Raw genomic sequence first — 19259 nt, 5'->3', positions numbered from 1 at the left:
TCTATTCATACTCTTTGAATTTTGATACAGCTGAAAAATAGTTGCTGTATTGGAATGTTTTTTTTAACAATTTGTTATGAGTTATATGAGCCCAAACGTTTGGTTCCAAATGTGTATGCCTGATTCCTTGATTGAGAGTGTTAAAGAATGGTGTTGTCATTCCTTGAAATGTTTTGAAATTCACGTTTTTCAAAGGCATTTTTGTTATCGTTGTTATTGTTTCAAATTATCTTATAGTCATTCAAATAAGAGCATCAAAATTATAGGCAAAAGGAAGTGGCTGTATTCCTGTATTTTCCTGTAAATTAAGGATAAGGAATATGCTTTTGCTAAGTAGAAAATACAGTAGGTATGGATTGGCATATTATCTGATCTTTCGAAACATGACATGACAATAAAAAATATTGTATATCAGATACAGATGGGAAAGAGTCGATAATATGATCCTAATGCAGCTCAGAATGAGTGAAGTGTTCTGTGAATGTTAATGAGCAAGATGGTTGTTTCAGCAAATCCGTCATAATTTGATGGTTTTCCTTAATTCCACTCCAGGGAAGAGAATTTACATACATGAGATCCGTGGAGAGGTGCTTGATTGAATAACCGTATGGCGCTATGCGATTTCTAACGGCTGCTGTGAGCAAAATTAAGAAATATTTAAAGAGACTTTGCACAAGGTTTGAGAAGATAACACAATTTGCAATGGCATCAAGCAGTTCCCTGTCAATAATAGTGCAAAAAATTAAAGATCAACTTTTGAAACTTCAAATTCCGTCATTTAGATTTTAGTTGATTTTCATCTATCATGTTGGCATTCAAAATCATATTCAGTCCCATAATCTTAGACCAGACGAATGCCAGATAAATCTATGCATCTGTTTGATATAATAAAATGAAAAGAGGACACTGTCTTGAAAATCATGTATTTCTAAATCTAAATGGTGCAGATTTGTAGGGACTTATGTTCAGAGCTGTTCATTTGTCTCTGTCGTTAAAATGAGGCCAGTGGTCCTTATTCTCTAATTACCATACAAACTATGACTGATAGCGGACAGTAAAGACCAAATCTGTACAATTACCTTAATGGAGAATGGCTTAAAAACTATAGAAAGGGTCTGTTGAGGTTTTTAGAAATGTTGGTACATATTTTTGTGTCAAATTTTGGCGTTAGTTTTTATGAGTTATTCAAGCAAGCTGATTTTTAGTTAGTACAACTGTTGTTATAATACTGGTAATACATAAATGAATGATTGACTGTTAAGTTTTTTGTAAGTAAAGTAAATAGAGGCTAATGTTTCAGAGATTGAAAGTACTACTAAATTCTCACATGGTGGTAAAAGTAACAAGGATTCCATCATGATAATTTGATATCTATCAATGATACCATCTACACTTGAAAGTAGTAGTGATAAAGTTGCTATTGCTTGTGTTGGGTGGGACAGTACAGATATGGGATTCTGTGGTGGTTCAAGGAGAGTGACGAATGCCGGGGTCTTTGTGAAGGTCAAAGATGGTCCCCAAGGTCGTAATTGTGATGTCATTAGGTAGATGATGAGTCCTGGGCAGGGTCACTAGGGCAGTTGACTGTGTCAGAGGTCAAACTAACTCAGGGCTTGTCCTGGTAGAAGAAAATCACTGGATCAGGAAAGGAAAAATAGACATTGTATAGGGTAACTTCAGACTGTTTTGTGGGAAGATAAGGCAGTCTTTGTATGTGAAGTACATGTACACGTATGCACTTATATTGGGTAAAAAAAACCCTGCAAAACTGTACTGTTTTCTTCATTGCTTTGTCAGTAAAAAATAAAGTAAAGCTAGTTTGGCATGGCATGGGGACAGCAAGAGAATATAAAATAGGGAATTAAGGAAAAAGACAGCCAAAATCTAGTCAAATGTAACTACATATATAAAGTAACTCATACGATACAGCTTCACTCTGCAACTGACCTTCATAACAGCTCATTTACAGGTAATTAGAACTAGAAAAACCTGTTCAACAACCGTAAGAGTCTTTGTCATGTAAGAAAGGTTCTTATGGTAAGAATTACCATAGGAAATGTTACTGTCCCTTGGGCTGTGGCAGGACGGGGTCCCATGTGCTTGAGAGTTGTGAACATGAGTTATTCCTGTTCATATCCACCACCATAAACCCTTATATTTATCACAGGAGGTGCCAAGGTCAGAGTGTTAATACTGGGTTTGAATTGCTGTTGCCATATTGCTGCCCTCCGTAAGGTGATAAATGACCAGGGTTCTGCCTGGCTGATCTAATTTATTACCATTACACTGCCCCTGACAATCTGTTTTGCTCCAGCACGTGGCAATGTTAATGCCAAGGGCATACGAGGGGTGCTGTTGATGGCTGGTTTTTACATTAAACTTGATGGCATTGATGTAATTGTTAATTTACATATCGGTGACATAAAAAAATGCCATGGTGCTAAATTAGTGGTTGTTGTAAAAAAAAAACTGTTCACTCTGTTGAAGATGATAGTGTGCATTGAATTTAATGGTTTTACCTTATGAGGGATACTGTTGATGGCTGGTTTTTACATTAAATTTGATGGCATTGATGTAATTGTCAGCTTACATATCGGTGACATAAAAAAATGCCATGGTGCTAAATTAGTGGTTGTTGTAAAAAAAACCTGTTCACTCTGTTGAGGATGATAGTGTGCAGTGAATTTAATGGTTTTACCATAACTGTCAGATATACAGTGTACATGTATATTGTTGACAGGAGAATTTGAATGGTGGGAAATGAGCAATAAACTGCAAGAACATGCTTATTGTCATCACATTGCCCCAGAAATCCCCGTTTTGATCGAGTACTTGACAGCAATAACATCAAGGTCGTATAATGGGCTCCTGTGTAATTGTCAGCCATATAATTTTGTTACAAGCTTTTGTGGTGCAGTGTTACTGCCTATGGAACCACAGAATAAATGATGTAAAACGATGGGATAGTATTAGACCATACGACTTTGATTGCTCTTTGATTTGTTGGTTCATGTGGCGAAAAGAAATAACGCAAAGCTGTAAGATCATAATACTGGTAAAAACATTTTCTTACTGGAAAGACCATTGCTTGCTAGATTTTGTTTAAAAAAATGTCCTATACTTGTACTTGTGTGGCCTTCTCATCCTTCTTAACAATAATCATAACAGGGAATTTTCTGTCATAGCTACTTTGATGAAGGGTTTTTAAGAATGTGCTGGCTTGACATTGACCATGACCTTGTTGTGTTCCATGTTCTTGCAGACTTGATGACATCATCGTGGGTGCTCCCATGTACTCCAGCCCGAGGGAGCATCTCTGGGACCTGGGCAGGGTGTATGTCTACCACCTGGAACAGCCTGGACTCTCGGTGAGTGCTCCCCCTAGCAGCTTCCTAGCAAACTACAGAAACATACATTTTAGTTGTACAGCAAAGGTGACAAATAAGGAAAGTCATGAAATCTGGGCAGGGTGTATGTTTACCACCTGGAACAGCCAGGACTCTCGGTGAGTGCTCCCCCTAGCAGCTTCCTAGCAAACTACAGAAAACAGACATGTTAGTTGTCAAGCAAAGGTGACAAGTGAGGAAGGGCATGAGACCTGGGCAGGGTGTATGTCTATCACCTGGAACAGCCTGGACTCTCGGTAAGCCCTCCCCCTAGCAGCTTCCTATCAAACTACAGAAAACGGACATGTTAGTTGTCAAGCAAAGGTGACAAGTGAGGAAGGGCATGAGACCTGGGCAGGGTGTATGTCTATCACCTGGAACAGCCAGGACTCTCGGTAAGTGCTCCCCCTAGCAGCTTCCTAGCAAACTACAGAAAACGGACCTGTTAGTTGTACAGTAAAAGGTAACAAATAAGGAAAAGTCATGAGATCTGGGCAGGGTGTATGTTTACCACCTGGAACAGCCCGGACTCTCGGTAAGTGCTCCCCCTAGCAGCTTCCTAGCAAACTACAAAAAACAGACATGTTAGTTGTACAGCAAAGGTGACAAATGAGGAATAGGTATGGAGATCTGTGTGCAGGTCTACTATACTGGAGCTTGAAAACTAAAGACTGAGTGTCATCCTCAAATATGTGAATACGATACATTACAGGCTTTGCGCAGGCACAGTACGTTCTGCCGACGTTTTCTCCAATTTTCTCAAATGACTACATAAAGATGAAGACTACATTACATGTACATGTGTGCATTATTTTCCCCCTATACGATTGTGGTATGTGAACCACAAGTATTAGAGTACCCTACTTACGAAGCACCTTTGGGCTGTTTGTCAGCAGCTCAATCCTTACCGTAAGCAAACGGCCGTCAGGCTCCAGCTCATGGCTTGTTTTCGTCAACTGACATTTACTGGATTCTTAGAAACCACCAGGCAGTCATGAATGTGAGCAACTACACAGCAAATGTAGACCAAAACCTGCCTGAAACCCCCACAAAAACAAAAATGTCAGTGAGAGAAAGCTTAAGAAATAAAAGTTCAGGTTCATTAACATGATAATTTGTTATCTTTATACAATATGCTTTGGGATAGTTACTAGATCAAACTATATGCCTTTGTGACCCTTTTTTTATTGTCAAGACTTTGCTGGTTACTAAGAATCTGTAACGTTATGTAAAACCTGTGCTTCTCTCAGTAGAATTTTCCTCCCTGTGTTTCATACAGCCTGTGTTCAGTGAGCCCACCATCCTGAGTGGGAAGGTTTCCAGTGGAAGGTTTGGAACATCCATTGCTGCATTGGGTGATGTCAACCAGGATGGCTTCAACGGTATGTTACAAACATTACTGTTATATGAATCATATTTAACTGTTATATTTGCATCATATTAATGACAAGTGCTATCTATTGCTACGTTGTTGAAGGTCAGACATCCAGGTATATAATACAGCCACTTTCATTTTATGTTTATGTTATATTTTATGATTGTCATCTTTATGTTTACGTTTGTATTATGATTTATGAGCAGCGGATTCACATAAGCACAACAAGTGCTTCCTATCTAATGCTCAAAAATCCATGTAAATAAAATAAAATAAAATAATACTAGGAAATTCAAACTCTACTACTGGATAAATTACGGAGATAATTCCCGGACATTTCGAGTGAAGAATATATGTGCATTCATGAGTTCTGTTAGTTTATTAGTGATGCTGAAGAAGAGTGGTGGCTTTCACTCAAAATATCCAGAAATTATCTCTGTAATTTATCCAGTAGTAGAGTTTGAATTTCCAATGAATATGTATTGCTCTATCTGAATATGTCAGGTCATGTAATGCAACATACCAGTGTTATTTATTTATGTTTGTCAACAAACACACTCTTGTTTATTTGTTTGTTTGTTATTTTTTTCTAGACATTGCTGTGGGTGCTCCGTACCAGACTGGTGAGGAGGGAGACAACATGGGTGCCGTGTACATCTACCACGGGTCAGCCGATGGCCTCCGCAGCGAACCAGCACAGGTCAGGGGTCATCACCTTTCAACTTTCACCTTTAACCTTAAGCCTTCAATGATGACAAAACTATGACAGAACTATAAAGCATTTCTGTTTTTATTATTAATAACTTGCTGCAAAACTTGAACTTTTCCTCCCATCCCTTTATATTTTCTACTTCCTCTCTCTTTTCCTTTTTGATGTGCAAAAACCTAAAAATGGAAATGGAGTGGTTAAGCCCTAAAGTATTGTGAAGCACCACAGTACAGGTAATTCTGAACACCTGCAGCATGCAGAAAAACAAACCTCTTGACCCAGTTGTGGCAGGGTGATCGGATGAACACACAAAGGGCTGACATCCACGTTTTATCTCATTATTACACACGGAAAAGTCAATTTGAGAGGCTATTTTCTAACAAGGTGGATTATAAAAGCATTTCAGACATAAGAAAGGGTGTTAAATGAAAGGGTGAAAATAGTTATGTTATGTAAGGCTTATAAGTTATATATATTATACTGAACTAAACCTTATATAACACTGCTTCTGAGAGTTTTACCATTATGAAAAGTCATGGCATGTTTCAAGAACTACACATCCAGTGTTATACACATCCAGTGCTAATATTGTCATTTAATTTGTTTGCATTTCCACAAGTCCCAGTGGATGTGTAAGTCCATGGATGCATGTAGTGAGCAGTGTTGTGGTGAAAATGAGATGGGCAACCAACGTTTACCTCATGCATATGGAAACCACCTTCACCACTCTGTGTTCGTCACTAATTAGAATTTGGCCTGGAGCTATGGCAGCTAATGAAGTTGAGGAGAGTGTAGAGGGTGTATCTGTGTAACTCAAACCAGTTTGGTTAGCTGACATTGCAGTACCTTTCCCTGAAAGCATGACCTACATTTCATAATGTTTGAAATGATTTGATATTGATTTGTACAAAGCTGTGTTTTACACCCCAGCCTCATGTCCATTCCCTCTAGATTTAAGGAGAAATGTGATATTGAAAATATGTTTTTTGTGCGATTTTATGTTTTTATTATTGTATCATTAAGGAGAGGTGCATGTCACACAATATCTGGGTCAAAAGTATTTGTTTCCACTCTTTCCCCAATATAATGTGATCCATAATTACTGAGCATAGTGAGCTCTTTCAGTTAGCCTAGTTGTTTTTATTTTTTCTGTTAAGTACAGGAGGCATACTAGGTGCACTGGGTATTTGGAGCCCTGAATGTGCTCTCACTCAGGGTTTTTCAGCTTTTGTCCGCAGCTTAAAGAAAAGACCGGAAGAACCACCACAATCCTCTTTCATACCACCCAATTTTACGCACGATGAATCAAAACCTAAAATGGCTCGGTCCTCTCTTAGGCTCTATCTATGCTTACTGTAGAAGACATTATTTCTGCAACCATGCCATCACATTTAACAATACCTACTGCAGCAGAAATGGCCTCAAAGTAAGCTTAAGCGAGTTCAAGTTTACTGTATAATCATGCAGAATTGTAGTAAAAAGTAAAACTGTGTCAAAGGAGGTGTTGAAAATGTTTTTGAGGATGCTGAAATTAGAGGAATGTCGGTAAGTTCATTCATAAATGCAAACTGGATTTGGTACCTTAAAGGCCATCCCATTTGTTCCCCATTTTCTCACCCATTTTACAAATTGAAAATCCTGCCCATATTGGGCAGTAGGTGATGAGAAAATATAATTATTGTGCTCAGTAATCAAGAATGGTGATGCTTGCCTCTGTATAAAATTCCCTGTGTAGAAACTGAAGCCTTCTTTTCAGCCTCAATAGGCCATTCTTTTGGCTCAGTTTGCTGGCTTTGTGACCTTTTGTATTCTAGTTCTTCGAGAGAAAAATGAACGTTGGAACCACCCAGTCCCTAAGGTCTCATATTGCTAACTTGAAAATGGAAGACATAACCATGTACATAGACAAGAAAGGATAAAGTATAGGAAGCAACAAAATATACTGATGATAGAAGAAAGGAAGAAGAAAGTATAACAATCAGTGCTAATCTAAAAAAGAGCTTAGCAAAACATAGAATAGAGGACTGAGGGCAATTATATTGACAAATTTATTTAAAAAATGAGGAGTAAAAGAAACAAATCTCTTTCAAGGAGAAAGAAAAACTCAAAAGCTGTGAAAGTCGTGAAATAAAACATTGTAGGACTGTTGTAAAATTAGGTTTTATTTAGCGTGACTCTGCCAGTACCCTCCCCATGTTTCATTAATTAATCCATCCTTTGAGTTAAGCCAGGGTGTGACCCAATTTTTCATATTTCCAAATTTTATTTCCCCTTCCGGGAGGGAAACACAGGCACTAATTGGACCTCATGGCTCCAAATTTGATGTGTGAGCATCGAACTGGGAGAACGAAGACTTACAATCCACAGAGTAATCAGGTTCGAAGCCCGCCGGATGGTCCGAAATTCGATAATCAAACCCCGGGTATAACGTTTACCGATTAGTTCCCAAACTGAGCCGGACGACCAATTTTATGCAGTGCCGCCAAATGCTTGATTAATTTTCATTCCCGAAATTTGCTGAACAGTGAAATTATAAATTTAGCATCGTGTTGTTGTCAGAGCGAAATCGTTCCAAAGTGCTCGGTGTCAGGGGGTGAATCGGGGTCACACGAGGGGTGAGAATTTGATGTTGGCGTGTAAGATAGGATGAGATTGAATCTAAGTGAAGATATAAATCTTTATGGGGGTTGTCACTTTACTGCAGTCCAATGAGTGGGAATGCCGATTAGATGTGTTCGAGGTAAAACGGATCAGGAAAAGGTGGGGTGTAATGTGGAAGGGTGCACAGCTTTTATGGTCTCATTATCTTTGCTAGGAGTGCTTGTCAAGAAGGATATGGTTTTAACGACTGTCGTTTTGTTTTATGAAATTTTTGGTAAGTTGGTTAGAGAAAAGGATAGCCAACAAATCCTGACTTCTTCTGGTTTATGGATTGGTAGTATTAGCTAAAGTAAAAGAGCAAGTCAATGAATTCTAACGTTGATACAGATCTGGATGTAAGAATGTTTTCGTAATTCCTGTACATAACAAGATAGGCTGAATGCTGCCTTATAGTTTTGAACTCCTTTTTTATTTTTCCATTTCTTGTCTAATTTTTCAAATGTATGGAAAATTAAATATCAAGTTTTGGCAAGAAAAAACAAACAAAAAAGCAAATGAGTTTGTTACATAAGCACAGGTAGTAAAATTCCTAATCATGGCCATAACAATAAACCCAGCATCAGAGCTGGACAGTAGCCTCCTCATGAGAGAGATCAGTGTTAGGAGATGGGAGAAGCACCCCGTAGTGACTTAATGGTACATTACTTCTGAATGGGATGGCTTTTGCCTCTTGTTTCATTACTATCAAAGGTCCTCTTCACAGGATTGATCAAATTCAAAATTTAATGCTCTCTTTTCACCTTTTGAGAAAGGTTTACAATTAGCTTAAGAAGAAATGTTACAATTTATACAGCCACTTGGCTGTCGGAGGCTAATATTAAGGCATTGTTACGAGATAAGTTCTATGAAGATTTAGACTCCAACTACTCCCAATAACTGCTTTTAATTGATTTAATGAATTTATTATACTTCTCACACAATGTTTCACTGTAATATTTATCCAAACACTTAGTATGTCCCTCCCTTTGAATGGAACTTCTCATAAACAGTATCAATCAAAAAGCACAATTACTACATACATGTAAACCTTAAGATATAAAACTGAACCAGAATACAGTGTGCTTGTACATCTTCTCACAGACTGAGTGCTTGTCACTGTTGGAGGAATTTCTCAAAACAATGTTAATCAAGAAGCATGTTAACTACATAAAGATAAAAGTGAAACAAGCCACATTGTGTATTTTGGCAAGTTCTAACAGTGCTTGTCCCTCTGTTACAGGAGATAAAGGCATCAGACTTCCCGGAGCCCCTGTCAGCTTTTGGCTTCTCAGTTGCTGGAGCTAAGGACGTGGATAACAACAGATACCCAGGTAGGGAAAGTCTGTCATTTTGTGTGGAAGATGATTGTTTTTCTTCAAGGATGAGCAGGAGCTGTGAATATACAATAAGATGATTTTGAGTATCTTCAAAGTTTTAAGTTTAAAATGATGATGAAACGTTTATGTTTGCATGGCTTCTTTTTCCTCTGTTCAATTTCTGATGGAAGAGTATCTACCACATCCCATGGCATGCTTTCTTCACTTGTCTAGCCATATTTCTTTCGTCATGTCGTAAAAAAAAGAATTAGGATTGTTCCTAAGAGTGCCTTGACTATAATCTCCAAGCAGATCTTTTGATGGGAGTAAGACAGTATCAAATTGGCCAGTCTGTAACAAAAAAAGGGCCATATATTATAAAAAGCAAACAATCTTCCACCATCAACCTCTGCTTGGAGAGTACCTTGACTACTGGTGTCAATGGCATGTTTTGCTTACTAAATCCTAGTCCCTCTTTTCTGTTCTCTGCTCGATCTTCATGTAGGAAAGTTTCTAACCTCCCGTTATTTCCCACAGACATTGCGATCGGTGCGTACGAGGCCGACTCTGTTGTCGTGCTGAAGTCCCGCCCCGTCGTGAACGCAGACGTGATCGTGCAGGTGGAACCGGAGTTCATCGACACCGAGAACAAAACCTGTACCCTGGACGACGGGACTGCCGTGGTGTGGTGAGTCGTATAGCTGATGTCATGTCTAACATTTAGTTCATGAGTTCAAACCTGGGCCAAACAAAAGTGGTTCAAAAGTGCCACCTAGCAGGCAGAGGTAAAAGTGCAGGTTAGGCTACTGCAAAACACACAGTTTGAATCTGATACCGGTAGTATATTGCTTGTCATCACTGTCTCAAGAATTGTTCTCTTTTTGTTCCCGACAGTTTTGACATCAACGTCTGTGCCTCTTACACTGGAATCAATGTTCCTGCAGAAGTTGGTAAGTGTACCTCTAATTGTGACTTTCGTACTGAATGTCATTCATAGTCACATACTGTATAATTATGCCCTGCAAGATTCAGTGTGTTAGTACATGATACAAAAATGTATAAAGTTACACAAACAAATTCAGATTCTGGTACAGTGTCAAAACTTTTTTTCGATTCTTTATGTAGCTTTCAACAACAATACATCAGGAAACATTGCAGAACAGACAAAGACTTTACAAAACAACTTTGTACTTTAGCAAAGGTTTGTTCATAATCTTCCTTTATGTCCACAGACCTTAAGTTTGAGGTGACCCTGGATGCGCTGAAGACAGTTGGACAGCGCGTGTTCTTCAGCGGCAGGGAAACATCTCAGACCTGGTCGTCCAACTTAAGAAAGGCAGACCCAGACTCCATGTGTATCACACAGAAGGCCTTCCTCAGGGTAGGACAGTCATCTTTCTTATTAGCCTGGTAGCCATCCCTATTGTAGCTCCTTGGTCAGAAGAGATTCAATAGCAGCTACAATGAGGTAGGATGCCAGGCATCTTCCCTTTGTTATCTATTCCAGTTGTATTCCAGTTTGACAATTATATTAGTTGAAAGAGCATAGTTACTTTCCTTTCTGTGATATTTTTGTTCTTGTCATCATACATATATATTGACAATGTAGTTTCTGCCCTGAATTATTTTTTTTTGCAAATTGTTAGGGTCTTTCCCAGTGTTAAGTGGCAGGTGTATTGTAGTCATTAGGAAGTGAATCGTTGTAGCAATACTAAAACGTCTGTCTCCATGGTAACAGAACGACATCCGTGACAAGCTGAGCCCGATCTCGGTGGCGGTGGCGTACAGCATGGCTGACCCCGTGACCCTGCAGCCGGACCAGCTCCTTCCAATCCTGAACCTGAACCAGCCGAGCCGGCGTACGCGCCAGGTCAACATCCTTAAGGACTGTGGAGCTGACAACATCTGTGTGCCTGATCTCAAGGTCTTCGTCTCCATGTAAGTAAAGAAACCTACTACATCTCTGTAGCTGATCTTAAGGTGTTTGTATGTATTTACTAAGCAAACCTACAAAGTTTGTGTGCCTGATTTCAAGCTCTTCGTCTCCATGTACAATGTAAGTAAAGAAACCTACTATATCTGTGTACCTGATCTTAAGGTGTTTGTCCGTATCCAAGTAAAGAAACCTACTACATCTTTGCAGCACCTTTAAGGTGTTTCTCTGTACACAAGTAAGCCTACAACATCTTTGTGTCGTAAGGTGTTTGTGTCCATGTGAGAAACACACCAGTCCTACTCCTACAACATTTGTGTACCCGTTATGTTATTATAATGTCCATGTACAGTAAACTTACAATTTACGATTTCCCTTGTTGTTGATTAAAATAGGCTGTCTAAGATTCCTTTCAAACTGCAGCTGGCTAGTTCCTTTGCCAAACTGGATATCAAAGAAATGCTGAGAAAGCAAAAGGTAGAAGAATTATAGCTTCATTTTAAACCTTGATGTTTTTATTCCCTCTCCCAGGCAGGGCACGGACATCGTTGTTGGAAGTGACAAACAGCTGCTGATGGATGTGGTGGTGGAGAATCACGGCGAGGGCGCGTACGAAGCCCTGCTGTCCGTCATGCTGCCCGAGGGGGTCGACTTTGTGGGAACAGGAAACCCACGAGGGGTGAGAGAAAAGAATTTGCCGTGGTAGACTGTGGTAGACCGTGGTAGACCTTGCCGTGTTGGCCTATGTTGGGTGATAGAAATTTGGCAAAAATAGATGGGTGCATTCGATTATGATTTCATAGGAGCCTGTTTATAGGGGTACTTGCAGGAGCATATTAATGTCGTAAAATTTTTCAGAAGAAAAGAGATGGCTCTTCTAATTTGGCTTTTGTCTCTTTTTCAAGTTAATTTCTTGACTGTCTTTTGCTAAGTTTTTGGGATGAGGATGCAGGGAAGACATGCAATCATTGCATCACATCACATTTGGGATTAACACTCACTCACACTCACTCACTGTCCGGTTTATCGTCTGTTGTTCCCCGTCTTCCGAGGGTTAGACGTGCTTGCACAATACGTCTGGGGCTTGATGGCAGCACGCCACTTGCCTCTGTCCTGTGGGTCAATTTTATCTAGGTTCAGGTGGTGGAGGTCCTCCCGTACGTTGTCGTACCATTTTCTTCTGGGGCGGCCACGGGGGTTTGGACCCTCCACGTCCAGTGTGAGGATCCTCTTCGGCCATTTGTCCCTGTCCATCCTCTGGAGGTGGCCGTACCATCTGAGTCTGTTGTACCTAACTGTGTCCTGAATGTTATGGACTCCAAGCCGCCTACGAAGCTGTTCAGTTGACTGGCAGTCTGCCAGTCTCCTGGAGCAAATCCATCTTACCATGGCCCTGTCGCTCCGTGCCAATCTCTTCATGTCCTCTGCTGTCACGGGCCATGTCTCAGAAGCGTAGAGTAAGACGCCTCTGACACAGGAGTTGAAGACATGCCCACGGTTTCTAAGAGGTATGTAGCTGTTAGTGAGGATTGGGAGAAGCTCGTGGAAGCTTTTCCAGGCCGACTTGATCCTGGCAGTCACTGCATCAGAGCAGCCCCCAGACTGGCTTATCATGTCTCCCAGGTAGCAGAAGGTAGGTACTACTTTAAGGTTTTCAGTGCCAACTGTCACTTGTTCTGTGGGTGTTTCAGGGGCTGTGGTGGGTCCACTAGTACACCTCCTGCATCTGAAGCTGGTGTCTTCCTTGAGACTGCCCTTGATGTTTGTGCACCGTTTATGGATCCAGTGTCGACACTTTCCACAGAAGATGGAGTTCGTGCCGACGCCCCTCCTCCAATTAAATGCAATAAAAATTAGATAAATGTGGGTCATGGCTGCAGTCCCATACTCCTTCACAAGAGGGCATTAACGGTTGCTCACAATCTCAGTCTTGTTCCCAGGGCATCGCTAACGATCACAATCTTGTTCCCAGGGTGCCATCATCACCTGTAACCTTCAGGAGGAGGACCAGCGACTGCTGGTGTGTGACCTTGGCAACCCGTTCACAGCGCGACGCACACAGCTCGGGCTGCGGCTGTCCACCGTCCAGCTGACAGGCAACAGCAACTCACTCGACTTCCGGTTCAGTGTTAACAGGTGAGGGGTCATGTTTTCTTCTTATGAATTTAAAGTAGAAACAAAATACAGAATGTTAGGATAGAGATTCACACAAAAAACAATACTTTGCTTGGAACATAACAGGAGAAGTATCTACATTGTACTGTATTTGGTAAGAAAAAAATGCTTTGGAGGTACATTGATGATGGTTAGACATCCAGGTAAAACAATCTTCAAAGACAAATCAAACTCTACTACTGGATAACTGACGGAGATAACTTCTGGACGTTTCAAGTTAAATTCGTCACTCTTCTTAAACATCACTAAATGAAATGCTTTGGAGGTAATTAAAGATTGATTCGAATTTGTGTTTTACAGCACAAATGCAGAGGAAGCTGGAGACGAAGGAGACAATCGCATCACCTTCCCAGTGCCTGTCAAGGTCAACGCCAGCGTTTCTGTTAGAGGGTAAGTTTTTACTTTATAGTAACTTTCCTGAGAGTTAAAACTTTACTGTCTAAATGTTGGAATCTTGCAATCCAAAAAGACACAAAAAACTGGTAATCAAGAATCTTTTCTAGATGAATTCACTGGTATTGAATGATTTGGTAGCAAATTCTTTTCATTTTAAGCCATTACTGATACTAGAGCAATTCTGACGTCCCTGTTTGTTTGTCTCTCTCCCCCCTCAGCGTATCTCTGCCAGAACAAGTGGTGTTCATGAAGATGGAGAGAGAATCTGATGACATCACAGATGAGAGGGACATCGGGCCTGAGGTCACACACAGATATGAGGTATTACAAATGTATATCTACAGTGTACATTAGACATTGTAATGAATAGTTGTATACGGAAGTACATGCAGAGACATTGTTACCATGAGGAAAGGCAAATTGTGGGGAAACATGAAGCTTGATTACAGGAAATTATGAGTGACTAAAGCTACTGTACCTGTAGGCAGTACTGTGTATAAAGAGCTTAATAGCATAGTCCAGAGCTAAACCTTTCTTCCAAGACAACTGACTGTCCCACTGCAGTCTTATGACATTGTTATATCTGATCCCAAGAATCATTGTGTTCTGTCATTGATTATAAATTGTTTGCCTGACTGATTTCTATGAATCTTTTTTATAGAAGGTAGCCCTAACTTTGCATTAAAGGTTCTTTCCTAGAACTATCGCAGAGTGGAACTCGCTGTCACCAAGTAGAGTAGGTGCATTGTCATTAGATAGCTTTAAACAATGTCTAGAGTTAGATGGCCAAGGGCTAGGTGTTACAAGTCGATCGGTGTAATGTAGCCTGCTGCCGCTGCGCCGCGTGCCTGCGAAGCTGGTGTGTTACGCCAAAAGGCAGTTATACCGGCTATACAGATACAGGTACAGAAAGCCTTCAGTTATGAGGATAACATTTATTCTCCCCCTCCCAGATCCGTAACGTTGGTCCGAGTGACATCAGCAGCTCCAAGCTGAGGATCCAGTGGCCGGTGCACACGCGTACGGGGGAGGACCTTCTGTACCTGCTGGCCGTGAACGTAACCCAGGGCAACGGGCGCTGTACCGTCAACGGAGACGTCAACCATAAAGGAGTCTCTGTAAGTGATAGAACGATAACCTATAACAGCCTTTTCTGCCAACAAGATGGCAAAATTTTGTACTACACATACATGGCTATCCCCCCAAAATTTCCATCAGTTTGCCATCATAGGATGAGTGAAGTTTCTTAATCCATTTGTTACCTATTTTTGACTTGATAAGGATGTTAGGTACATGTATATATCAGGTTTGCTGGTTAGTTGGTTGGTTGCTGAACTTGCTGAACTGGCTAAGGATTCAAATCTCGCACAACTGTGTGAACCATTTTGCATTGAAGATAAGAGACAGGAATATGCTGCTTTTGCTGGAGTTCTGTTTTATAATGTGGACTAGTAAAACATAGATGTTTATTGTGATAATGCAGTGTATGTTTATCTTAGTTTTCCCCTTGAATCTAATTTTGTTAAAACCATGTTTTTCCAGACTCATTCAGCGTCTGCAGCACAAACAGCAGAAGCTCTGTACGCCCTGGACTCCTCCCGCGCCGCCAGACATCGCAGGGCAGCGGCAACAACCGACAAGGAAATCTCACAGATGGTGAGAAGTAAAAAAGTCTTTCTTCCTGCTGTGTAGCTGTCAGCTACAATGTATAAGACCCCTCAAAAATGTTTTTGGTACAAAATGTCAACATCCTTATTTTTCTATGGATTACTCCTTAGAAAGTTACAGGGAAAATTAAGTGTTTCTTGTTGTATCTGTCTTGCAAAACTACCTCAAATAATGTCTGTACATGAACATGTTTCACCATCTGGTTCAGCAAGTGTTCTTGTAAGTTGTCTGGTCTTCTGTGCTTCTATACTTTGTATATACTATGTTCAGCTACATGTATGTGTAAGTTGGTAGTCCTTCACAATCAAAGATAACAGTGAGAGTCCTCATTCAGGGTGTGAAGCCTATTCAGCTATGTACTAATGCTATCACTCCAAGAACTCAACCCTTTTCTATGCACTGTTCTTTGCTGTCTCCTAACACAAGCATTGTCCCTCCCCCTTACTGCTGCGTTAATGGACCGTCCCCAGGCCAGACCAACTGTCCCCAGCAGCACAGTAAGACACAAAAAGAGAGACAGGAAAAGGAGAAAGAAACAAGGAAAGAGAAACAGCTTGAAGAAGAAAGAGATTGAAGTGTTTTTCAATCCACCTACGCTCACTGTAATTACACAGTGCCTCCTTCTCATCTATGTTCTGTGCTGTTCATTCTTAAAAAGATTTTCAGTTACATTGAATAAATACATTTAATTTTCTTTCACTTTTTAGTGTTGAAAATGGGTTCATTTTCTTTCAGTGTCAATAAAATTTCTGATTTAATGATTCAAACTTATCCAATATACACGTCTTATAGCTTGTTTGTGTCCCTTTTTGTAATATGTAGAATTTGGAAACCTGAATTGCGCGTATGTCTTGTTACCTGTATGGTACTTTTCTTTGTATTCTCCATGTGTCTGTAACTAACACCTAACCCTTTGTCTGTTCTGTCAATAGTCAATGCATGACACATACATGTATAATCTCTACACATTTCTATATCGATAAGCTGTTCTCTTGTCTTTATTCCATACCTTATGCACTTACCAATGCAAACCCAGGGGGTGTATTCTGTGTTCCCAGAGTTTGTGTTGACAGGTGCATGATGGTCCTCTTACTAACCTACTGACCTGTCTGTCCCTCTCCTGTCAGCCTGTACCCAAGGTCAATGACCTACAGGTCAATGACACCGAGGTAACACTCTTCTCTCCTCTCCTCTCCTCTGACCAACTGTGGAGCTAGATTGCAGTTCTGGATGTTTTTGTTTAGTAGATGTTGTGTACATTTTATTTTGACCATTGTGTCCTTATGCTGGTGGTGGTACATGTATATGTTGTGTCTTGTGGCTTGGTGTTGTTTTGTTACTGTACAGTGCAGCCAGGTACAGATTTAACGATCTGAATTGTAGATAATGGCACATCTGTTGGGTACGGTTACAATGCCCTTGTACTAGCAGATAATTCTGCTTTCCTTCAATTCTTAGTCTCTTTGTCTACATCTCATCCACCTATCCATCCATCCATCCATCCATCCATCCATCCATCCATCCATCCATCCATCCATCCATCCATCCATCCATCCATCCATCCATAACCCTCAATCCATCCATCCATCCGTCCATCCATCCATCCATCCATCCATCCATCCATCCATCCATCCATCCATCCTTCCATCCTTCCATCCATCCATCCATCTTTCTTTCCTACATACACCATCCTTCCACTGATATCTTAGAATCATCCATCTATCCATTCATTAATTCTGTCTGTTGTTCTTAGACATCCTCACAACTACAAATACATTGTAAGCACCCTTCACAGTGAAACTTCTGCAACATGCTCCTTTGTTACATGTCAGTTGAAGTTGACGGTATGTTGCTGCTAAGGTACATGTACTAAAACATCTCTCTCCTGTTCTGCAGGATTGCATCAATGCTGAGTGCATAGTGATAGACTGTATGTTGGAGAGGCTGAACAAGGATAACATTGCAGTGGTGCAGATCAGGTCCAGACTGTGGGTGGACACACTTTTGGAGGTGAGCTCTCTTTTATACAGTGTGAAATGTTGAACTAGTGGTGAATAAAGAGACTCTTTTTCCACAATCGGGAGTTTTTTTCAGCCGACGTTTCAGTAACTGGTTCACGTTGCACAGCACAGGTGTCGCTGTCATAGATGCGTTCCCAAATGGTTACAGGGAACAGTACCTGCAATTACAGCGACTCTTTATTCAGTGACTTACCAACCTGATGAAACTATTCACGGGTTGAAGTAGCGGTGTTTTGAAAGCAGCCCTCTTTTTGCTTCTGTAAGAATCAAGTGGTATATGACCACCATTCACACATTTTGTAGCTGTAACTGTGGAAATCATTCCCAACTTTGTGTTTTTTCCCCCACAGGGAGGTTTTGCAGAGACAACGCTTACGTCTCTGGCAGACTTTGAAGTGTTGGAGTTCCCGTACGCCATCACAGCAGACGTTAAACCTACGGCCAGGGCAGAGGTTGGTACAACTTCATCTTGTTTTCTTTAGATGATAACTTAGAGAGAGAGAAAATTGAGAATGTGTTGCATACGTTGCTGAAGGTTAGACATCTAGGTAATAAGATATGCCAAAAACAGTTACTCAAGCAACTGGATATGATTTTGGTAAGACACTGGTAAAATCTCAAGATCAACAGGTTTATAACCACGAACTATTAGTTCATATATAGATAAAGTGAAGACAATGAGTTGCATAATATCATACACTGTCTTAGGTATAAATGAGAAACTGGAATGGATGGATTGGATTGAAAGCATCGTTCTTGCACAGATTCATCAAATTGATTACTTAGAATGAAACATGAAAATTTTTTGAGATGATGAATTAGAAAGAGATATTTAGGGATGAGCTGCATAACATCATACACTGTCTTTGGTGTAAATGAGAAACTGGAATGGATGGATTGGTTTGAAATTGTTGTTCTTGCACAAATTTATGTTTTTCCTGACCATTTCTCCCCAGATTACGACGACAGCAAACCCCAGTAAGCCGTCTGTGGGGAAGCGGCCGGTTCCGCTATGGATCATCATCCTGTCTGCCTGTGCTGGCCTGCTGCTCCTGGTCCTCATCATACTCGTACTCTTCAAGGTAAGACAAGCGTTGTACATGTACTCTCAACTTAAGTCTATATAGCAAACTAATACTAGTAGTAATTATAGAATGGGTGGAGATGGCATTTACAAATATTGTGGTAGCAAATTATAATTAGAGCTCTGATAAGAGAAAAAGTTGAATACTTGAATGAAGTACTAGTTCTAGTAAATTGAAAAGGAGGGGCACAAGATTAAGTTGAATTGCTGCTTGTAAAAATTTTGCATTGCAGGTAATCTGACTGTTATTGTAGTGACTGGCAGTTTCACACCCACCAGAACACATCTCTGAAATACATGTAGTCATTTTAGAAACCTCCATTTATATCAGGCTTTTAGCTAGGATTTTTTTGGTGGGCGTCCATTTTTTTTTTATTGTATGCTATGCACAGTGAAGACATGCTGAGTGCAGATTTTAGGGGGGCTTTTTTGAAATTCATCATGCTCTCAAACACTACTTTCTGCATTTTCAGGTGTAAATTTGAGTTTTTTCCTTCAGTAAACCATCATTTTTGTATTTATAGTAAGGCTGAAGGGAGGCATGTGTGCATGGCAA

The 19259-nt window shown here is 40.4% G+C and overlaps 1 protein-coding gene across 1 annotated transcript in view; it reads left to right on the top strand.

Moving 5' to 3' along the window:
• Positions 1–19259, top strand: part of LOC109478018 (integrin alpha-8-like) — a 65335-nt gene that overhangs the window by 42006 nt on the left and 4070 nt on the right. The window contains 20 exon segments of the mRNA XM_019779468.1: positions 2168–2178; positions 3263–3368; positions 4666–4768; positions 5355–5461; positions 9351–9441; positions 9964–10114; positions 10321–10376; positions 10659–10807; positions 11165–11364; positions 11891–12038; positions 13332–13495; positions 13835–13924; positions 14149–14251; positions 14884–15048; positions 15473–15586; positions 16069–16200; positions 16726–16767; positions 17495–17608; positions 17970–18071; positions 18576–18701. Of these exon segments, the coding sequence (XP_019635027.1) occupies positions 2168–2178; positions 3263–3368; positions 4666–4768; positions 5355–5461; positions 9351–9441; positions 9964–10114; positions 10321–10376; positions 10659–10807; positions 11165–11364; positions 11891–12038; positions 13332–13495; positions 13835–13924; positions 14149–14251; positions 14884–15048; positions 15473–15586; positions 16069–16200; positions 16726–16767; positions 17495–17608; positions 17970–18071; positions 18576–18701 (2274 nt within the window).

Source organism: Branchiostoma belcheri, unplaced genomic scaffold (assembly GCF_001625305.1).
Source record: "Branchiostoma belcheri isolate BF01 breed outbred unplaced genomic scaffold, Haploidv18h27 scaffold42, whole genome shotgun sequence".
NCBI lineage: Eukaryota > Metazoa > Chordata > Leptocardii > Amphioxiformes > Branchiostomatidae > Branchiostoma > Branchiostoma belcheri.
The sequence above is the reverse complement of the archived record's forward strand: the minus strand, read 5'-3'. Positions and strand labels throughout refer to the sequence as shown.